This window comes from Otolemur garnettii, unplaced genomic scaffold, assembly GCF_000181295.1.
Source record: "Otolemur garnettii isolate 467f Iridium unplaced genomic scaffold, OtoGar3 scaffold00011, whole genome shotgun sequence".
NCBI lineage: Eukaryota > Metazoa > Chordata > Mammalia > Primates > Galagidae > Otolemur > Otolemur garnettii.
The window spans coordinates 30004034-30012867 of NW_003852406.1; the positions used below are offsets into that span (position 1 = coordinate 30004034).

General features: G+C 49.4%; 1 protein-coding gene across 1 annotated transcript; it reads right to left on the reverse strand.

Moving 5' to 3' along the window:
* Positions 1 to 1864: 1864 nt before the first annotated feature.
* CRABP1 (cellular retinoic acid binding protein 1) lies at positions 1865 to 8826 on the reverse strand. The gene is made up of 4 exons (XM_003784557.2): positions 8641 to 8826; positions 7945 to 8123; positions 5637 to 5750; positions 1865 to 2171 (listed from the first exon to the last, which is right to left on the reverse strand). The coding sequence occupies exons 1-4, from the start codon at positions 8708 to 8710 to the stop codon at positions 2121 to 2123; spliced, it is 414 nt and encodes a 137-aa protein (XP_003784605.1). The 5' UTR covers positions 8711 to 8826; the 3' UTR covers positions 1865 to 2120.
* Between the last annotated feature and the right edge of the window lie 8 nt (positions 8827 to 8834).

Below are 8834 nucleotides of genomic sequence, written 5' to 3' on the forward strand. Positions count from 1 at the left end.
CCAGGTCCCTTCAAGAAGCAAGGGGGCAACAGCTCCATCACCACTCTCTGCCTCAAGAAACTATGTGTTGTGTAGGGCACTGAGGGTGGACTTGGTTGTTTCCAGTGAGCAGTCCAGCCCCAGAGGAGAAACAAACGTCAAGGAGGGAATGGCATGGTGCCTGCAGCCACTGGCCCCACCTGGGAGTGAGCTGTTCCAGCCTCACTGGGGCAGAGCTAGAAGCTGAAGTAGCTATTTTCATAAAGGGCTTTGAGCAATTCAGAGAACAAGCAGAGATGCCTCAGGGCCCCAGGGATAAATTATGGTCCAGTGTCGGGCTTTCTCCTGACTCTGACCCAGAATCCAGCCCCTGGTGGCTTTGGGACTGTGAGAAGAGTGCCATTGCCGGAGCCACTGGTGCTTTCTTGGGGGTATCACAGTAGATGGAGTCCCCAGAGTCCTAACAAGCAGGCTCAGGACATGAGATATACTCCCAGTCCTGTAAGAGATCCTGCTCTCAGAGAGTTCCGGATGTGGATTAGTCTTTGAGTGGGGCCTGAGGTTCCTGTATCAGCAAAGTAGGGCTCAGGACTGGGGAGGTGTGGTGACAACTCAGGTAATGAGGACATTCACATTCAGGCATCTGCCCCACCCGAGCATGAGCTCTTCTGGCCTCATTCCTGCCCAGACATTGTTGGTGAACCAAATCTGACCCAGCCTTGCCAAGAACATGTGTGCCTGGGATGGCAAGGAGAGAGGCCAGACAAGCAACGTAAATGAGAGCAGCACAAGGGCAGGGTCCCAGGAGGGGCAGACACAGCAGGTTCTATTTAAAAAGGGGAAGCTGCCTGGCCAATTGTCACCCTGTGGGGGCGGCGCCTGTGGCTCAGTGGGTAGGACACCAGCCCCATATACTTAGGGTGGCGGGTTTGAACCTACCTGGCTCCAGCAAAAACTGCAACAGAAAAATAGCCAAGTGTTCTGGCAGGCGACTGTAGTTCCGGCTACTTGGGAGGCTAAGGCAAGAGAATCACCTGAGCCTAAGAGCTGGAGGTTGCTGTGAGCTGTGACACCATAGCACTCTACAGAGGGTGACAAAATGAGACTCTATCTCAAAAAAAAAAAAAAAATCGTCACCCTATGGTAACGTAGATTCAGGGGTACCAGATTTTCCCAATTTTTCTTTTAAGAATATAAAAATTCAGATTACATGAAATCTGATTTTCAAACTTAAAAGTCAGCAACTGTGTGTGAGGTATTTTCTATCTGCACATTCAGATCCATTGTCTGCCCAGCTATGCCCGTGGGAGAGTGAGCCTGTGAACAGCTGGGATTTATGTTCCAGTTACGATTTGGCTGATAGGCAGAATAGGTAGCTAGAGATGGAAAGATGGGAGGTCAGGGTATTTATCCCCTCATCTCAAGCCAAGCCTCCCCTCCACATTGCCCACATATGTGGAGCTGTGGCTTTGGCAGTGGCTGTGTTCCTCTAGGTCCTGCACGATGGTCCCTCTCCCAGGTGACAGTTGTTAAGGCCTGGTGACACCCTCCTTCTCGTCTTCAGACCTAGGGGTATCTCCCACTGGTCGTCTCTAGATGCTTCCCACCCTTTCAGTCCTCTTCACCCCGCTGTGTAAAGAGCACCTTTGTTAGGAGCTCTTCCCACTTAACCCTCTCTTTCCTTCTGAGAACCACCCAAACCAACCAACCCAATTTAGAAAACCACACTGTGAGGTCTAATCACCCCTGGACCTGCAGTGTGGATCCAGCTTGAAGCTGCTGATGTACAATCAGGGCCCTGAGGCCGGTGCAGTGCTAGGGATGGCAGGTACACACTAACTCTTGGGTTGAAATCAAAGAGCCAGCTCAGAAAAGCACAAAGCCGTGAGATGTGTCCAACCAGTTTAATGACTGACAAATGCGTGCAAATGCCAAACTATGGAGCACAAAGGAATATAAGAGGCACAAAGGGCTGGCAGTGGGGGTGGAGGGTGGGGGAGATACTACAACACTGTCATTGGGAAATGGGATCATCTAATATTGATAGAGGGAAGGGGTGGTTCACCGGTGGCTCAGACCTATGACATATTCCTTGGGGGAGCCTACATCCCTTGCTAAAAGTAGGAACAAGCCAGCTGCCTTTACTCCCGAACATAAATTCTCGTGCAGACCACGTCATCGGCGCCAAACGTCTGTAGAGAAGGGGAAAAGGAAAACCAATCAGTGCAGATGCCTGTGCAAAAATGTTTAAATCATATCACTAATAAGGCCACTTACTGCCCTGTTAAAAAACTCTTTGTAACAGACATTCAATTTCCTGTGCCGTGTGCTTATGGTAAGTGCAAAGAGTTTCTTTCTTCCCCCTTCCTCAAGCTCCCTATTGGCAGAGAGGCCCCTGGGGTATAGAATTATGTTATACGGTTTTCCTTTGCTCCTGGAAGCTATGAATGCCGACATAGGAGATGCCAGGAGCTTTGGTTTTGAAATTAAACTGAAAGAGGGAGAACGCTACTTTGGACGTTCCAGCTGCCCAAAAGGGAACTGGTTTAGGGAAAGCTGTTCTCTGAGAGCTTTCCCTAAAGCTTTTCTTTTCAATGACTTCGAGAGAGTAAGGGGTTTGGGCAGCTGGAGTCATGGAGTCCAATGCTGACCAGCCAGGTGGGATTTCTTTGAAGAAGGAATAGAACTGCTTTCTAGGAAGCAGCCATCTAGTTGGGGAGACAGCCTGAAATGTTGTATAAGTGACACTTGAGTCGCCTGCAATCTAGAAAATTGGTCTCAGCTGCCAAAGCATAATGTTGGCATCCAGAGCTAGTCCTGTGACCCCCCAGCTGTGTAAGCTAAGGCGAGTGTCTTCCTCTCTTGGCACGACAGGGATGAGGCAGGCAGGGCTATTGTCGAGGAGAGGGTGGTATTGAACAAGGTGATCCCAAAGGCTCTTTCCAGCTAAAATTCTATGGCTCTTTGTTCATTTGCTCCATCATCCCATTGATGGAGGAGGATGTTTCTACTTCTGCCCCCTGAAATGATACTGCCCATAAGTCAGCTATCTCAGCTTTCCCTAAGGCAGCAATTACTCACAGGCCTGCTCTCTGGGGCATCTCACAGACAGCTAGACAGGGAAAGGAGTATATGTTAAAAGCCAAAATTCCCAGTCCTCTAGACCTGGTGTAGTATGTTTGTTTGCAGGTGTACATCTGTCCGCTGGAGCAATGGTTCTCAACCTTCCTAATGCCACAATGTATTTTCATTGTTAAAAAGGGGTTGTGACCCATAGGTTGAGAACTGCTGTGCTGGAGGGTCTTTATCTTCAGATTCTCAAAGTGGCCTGAGATTCAAGAGAGATCAAAACCATTGGAACCAAGAGTTTAGCTGTCCTAGGATCTTCATATTCTTATCCCTAGAACCCTTAGTAGGTCATGAGATGCTCCCAGAGCACATTTGCAAAAACAGTACTCCAACTCCTGTTGTCCAGGGAAATCCTTCTAGTCTACAGAGATTATTAGGAAGTAAATGTTCATCACTAGCTTCTTTTCACACTAGGGGTCTCCTGATCAGATTAGCACAGCTATGCCTGCTTCTGGACACCTTCTGTGTCCTGTCCTTTTTTTTCAATGAGGAATGCAGGTCATTCTGTGCTCTGGGGCTGTGTGTGGAGTGGAATTCCCATCATAAAACCACCTCTCAGCTATCTAGGCTCCTTAGGACCATGTTAGTTTTCCATAACTTTTAGAGCTCTACAGCCAAGGACTGGCAAATGGAATGCGGGCATTTGGGGACTTGACTCTTCACCCTGCAGTAACTACTCTGGCTATATGACAGCTCTCCCAGGCTAACAATGGCCTCATGACATGAGAAGAAATCACTGCATTTCCAACTGCATTTGAAGTGGCCTTCTCAGCCTGCAAAGTATGCTTAGAGGTTCCTGAAAGAAACTCTCCATAGAATATTCCAGAGTGGTTTGAGGGAGCATGCTCAATTTTCAAAGGAAAGCAACTTACAGGCTGAGGGCAATTTACTATTGGCACTGGGAGAGCTTATTTCAACTTAACTAGAGTAACTTGCCTCTTGTTATGTGGAGGCTGCATCTCACTACGTTTTAGATTTATTAATGATAATAACCCTTAAAATAAAAGCCCACATTTCAGATCCCAAATGCCAAGAATTCATGCTCCCTTGGAGGCCTGTATATATGTTTGCTGAGCCAGGGAAGGATGAGTGGGTGGAGCTGTGGAGGAGGAGGGGGTTGGAAGAGGTGGAGTGCCTCTAGCAGAATTTGGCCTGTGACTCTGGCTGCTCCTATACCATAGAGGTTAATAAAATCACACTTTCTCAGAACACACTGAGTTAACACACTTAACCCTCGGCTATACCCAAGAACTCTAAAATCATCTCCCTCTTCTCTGTCTCTGGGTCCAGTAAAGCACATGCACCTTTTCCCCTAAATTTCCATGTCTCAGCCTCAAATTGCCCTTCAACCTCATCAAGTATCCCGTCCTTGGAAACAACATTAACCACGTTGCAAATTAAGCCAGTCCTTTCTCTAACAAAGGAGAAAGTATGTTAAATCATCCCAGGGAAGGGCAACAATAGAGATCGAGCGACCTTAGTTCAAGTAACAGAGAAAGCTCAGTTTAGGGTCTTCCCACAGAATAAACATGTAATTTCAGGGCTGAGAGGCACCTCAGAGATCAGACCTCAGCTCAGTCTCTCATTTTACAGCAGGGGACACAGAGCTTAGGAAGAGAATAGAGGGGAGGTTGTCGAGGTCACACAGGGAGCCCCTTCCTAGCACATCTCTTAGTCTTAGTGTAGTCTCCCCACATTTCAGGGTGACACTCACTAAGATGGGGCAGATGGTAATTAAATGCCTGATGGAGAACAAAGGATATAATTTCCCAGCTACCCCAAACAGCTTTTCCCTTTCTAGTCTGGGGGTGGGGGAGAAGGTGTTTGCTGGGAAAGCTCGGTCAGTTCTGAAACACAAAAGGAGGGTAAGGTGGGGAGTTGTCCTGTCTTTCTTCCCTCTTCTACCTAAAAAAACGGAATGGGGTGTGTGTTAATCTATAAGGGTTTCTAACTTGGCCTCACCGACTAAGTTTTGTTTGTAAGGAAGAGCCCACCTTTCTCCAGTTCTAAAGGGCTCACCCTCTCTGCATTGTTTTATTCTGACACTTTCGAAATTAGCATTAGTTGCCTGGCTCCTGAAGGTCACTGGAGTTTGTAAACCAGAGGTAAAAATGTTTTCTAACATAATGAATGCTTCTCAAACCATTTCCAGCCAGCAAAATGGGGGAAAAGAAGGAAAAAAAAATCCTTTCTGCAGTGTGAGCCTGGGGACCTCACAGAGCCTGAGCATTCCGAGCTGGCTGGAGGGAAGGTTGGCTAAAAGCAGGTCACGGTCTCAGGGATGCAGCCCTTTGGATAGTGGCAGGCAGCCCCTGTTTTACCCTCTGAGCCACTCCCCTTTCCTGCCAACCATTTAACAATGATTTCCTCTGACCTAAACTGTCATGTCAGGTTTTCTGCTCAAATTTTAATCCAGGGCAAATGGCGTCTTTCTCTGAGTGGATGAGGGAGAATGCTGTGGTTGTGTGGCCCACCTCAGGCACCATCTGGGAAATGTCAGGATTGTTTTAGGGTCACAGGGGTCTCACCAGGATAAGCTCGTCGTTGGCCAGCTCGCGGGTCCAATAGGTTTTGGGGCCTTCCCCTTCAAGAAGAGTTTGTGTGCAGTGTATCTTGTTCTCATTCTCCCAAGTGGCTAAACTCTGTGGGCAGGAAAACCATTAGTGACATTAATTACAGTCACAGCAGCAAGAGCAGAGACAACAATGAGCACCGGAGAATAACTGCTGTGCAACGCAGCAACACATGGGCCCTGTCAGCGAGCCACAGAATCTTCTTTGCTGAGTTTTATAAAACCCAAATTACTAGTCAATCCTTGAGTGCTAGTCAAGGATTTTATAGAATATAAATATGCCTCCTCTCTCTCTCTCTCTCACATACACACACACCAAAGCAACAAAGCCTTAAGCATGCTTTATATCTCTGGGTATAGAATTAAGAGCATGTCAAACTTCCTTTATGTAAAAATGGACTATCCTTTCAGACGATTTGGATTTTAAAGGCAAGAATCTTCACATCAGAACCATAAAGTTTTAGAACAGTTAAGACACAATATTTGGGGCACATGCCTGTAATCCTAGCACTCTGGGAGGCCAAGGTGGGTAGATTGCTTGAGCTTAGGAGTTCAAGACCAGCCTGAGCAAGAGACCCCATCTCTACTAAGAATAGAAAACTAGCCAGGCATACTGGCCCATGCCTGTAGTCCCAGGTATTCAGAAGGCTGAGGCAAGAGGATTGCTCAAGCTTAAGAATTTGAAGTTGCTATGAGCCATGGCACTCTACTCAGGGTGACAGAGGGGGTAAAAACAAAAAAAGACACATTGTTTGTAGCCACATAGGTCATCTGCTGTTCAGGAGTGTGATTCCCTGCATCTTGGGTTAAGAATGTCCTTTCTGTTTGTATTCCTCATCAGATGCAGTCCTGCTATTAGAGACGTGGGTGTTTCTGGCTCTGAGAATTAAAACACTTCCATTTTCCAGGTTATGTCCTGCTAGAAAAATTGTTGGAAAAAAACAATCTAAAGGGTCATCACGCTGTTGAAGGCAGGAGGCAAAAGAAGGGATTCCCTGCAGTTTTCCCCATGGTCTGCACAAAGAGTAGCGGGACAGCTGTGCGGGGGTGGGGGGTGGGAGACAGTACTGAACGTGCAGATAATGACTTTTTAAATTACACATGGGATACATTCATTAGGCAAGGGGTAGGTGGAATGGAATAAATAAAGCCCCACTCTCCAGGCTGGGAGCCTTTCTTTCTTTTTTTTTTTAATCAGAATTACCCTCCTTGGCAGTAGCTATCATTGGGTGTCCCTAAATTGAGCCCTGCCCAATTGTCAAACCTTTTCCCTTAGGTTTCCAGACCTTCACTCCTGCTTGTTCCCCTCTTTTGTTTTTACAAACAAGACCATGGTTTGGGCCTGGGATCCCACTAGTTCCCCAATTCGGGGAGCTAAAGATTGCCTCCCGGGTCAGCCTGCTCCTGGGGGAGTTTCTGCATCTTTCCTACTGCCCAGAGTCCCAGTCTGGGATCAGACGAGGCACTGGCAATTCACCATTCTCTGGAATGTTAGGACCTTTTATTTTTAATATTAGAGAAAGGAAGGGAGACATTCTGTCAGTTTTTAGATAAGTGGTAGCTGCAGCGATTATTTTTCCACCTGCTTAACCAAATGCAATTTTTGCCTATGCAAAAAAGGAATGTATAACCCCTTGTTTCAGTCCACTCATTCACACCTGGGGCCGAGAAATAAGAAACTCTTGCCCTTGAGGACTAAGAGAGGGCGCTTAGTCCATTTTCCCTGCCAAAACCCGCGCTGCTTTTGGAAAGATTCCGCAGTTTCTTTAAGGCGGGCAGGGAGAGGTGCTGGGAGCCATTGGGACCGCTGAAACTGGATCCGGAGCATTCCCAGGCGGCTCAGAGACACCGGGAGCGGGAACTAGGCGCTGCCGCTCTACCTGCGACAGGAAACGTGGCAGCCGCGCCGGCGGAGAAGTCGGAGGCCCTGCAACCTCCGCCTTCCGCGCCGCCAGCGCTCGGCGCCTAAAACCGCTGCAAAAGCCGCAGCTGGGAACGCCGCGCGGTGCAGAGCCCACGCTTGAAGCGCGGCTGTTAGCAACTCCGTGTAGGGATGAGGCTGAGATGGAATGAGTATAGGGCTTCCTCCCCACCCCGGGCAGCTAAGTTGCGCAAACCCTTTCTGCAAACAGCCTGTGCACACGCCCCCTGCAAGGAAAGCGCGCCACAGACTGCAAAAGGGAGACACAGGTTTCCTCCGGCTGCAGTGGGTCTTGGGCAGAGAGCCAGGGCCTGGGAACGCTGCACGGGCTCTGGGGCCTCACCCTGCACTTGCGTCCGTCCACTGTCTCCTCCTCAAAGCCTTCTCCGACCTTGAAGTTGATCTCAGTGGTGCGCACCGTGGTGGATGTCTTGATGTAGAACTGATCCCCGTCCTGGCGGATCTCCACGTGCGGCTTGGAGGCAGCAGCCACCGCCACTTTCCTCAGCATGGCGTTCACACCTGCACAGGGTGCACCACAGGCTTAGGTCACAGGGCCTCGCAACCCGCCTGTTGTCTAGGGCATGTCACATACCCTCTGATTTTAGACAGGGCTCTTAAAATAGATTCGCTCGTCTCAGCCCTCGCCCTGGTTTTCGAGACGAGAAGTTGAGGTTCAAAGAGGGTAAGTGTCTCCCCCAGTTGTAATAAATTTGTGCCCAAAGCCTGGTCTCAAATTGAGCTCCAAAATTTAAAGTCCCTGACCCTCTTTGCGCTCCAGTAATCTCTCCTCGCTATGGTCTACCACGAGATAAAGGCCGAACCGTCGAGGAAGTAGCCAAATGCCCAGCAAACGCTCGCTGAACGTGGGGCCCCGGCTCTGCTCGCTGCTCTGAGACTCTGCGCCTAGGAGACCCAGCGATCTGTCGTCTCGAGGACTCCCTCTTGCCCGGGTCTCCCCCAACGTCTACCCGCTCCGGGACCTGGTCACCCCTGGGCCGCTTCTCCTAGGAGGGGCGCGACCTTCGCACCAGCTTACCTAAAGCCTTGAGTAGCTCGTCGAAGTTCTCGCTGCTGCGCATCTTCCAGGTGCCTGCGAAGTTGGGCATGGTGGTGGCGGCGGCGGCGGGAAGGCGGCTGCAGGCACGGACAGCTGCGGCGCAGCGGGTACACGCTGAGCTTGCAAGGCGGAGACTAGCGCTCTGCGCCCAGCGCCGCTAGCCTTGAATCGCC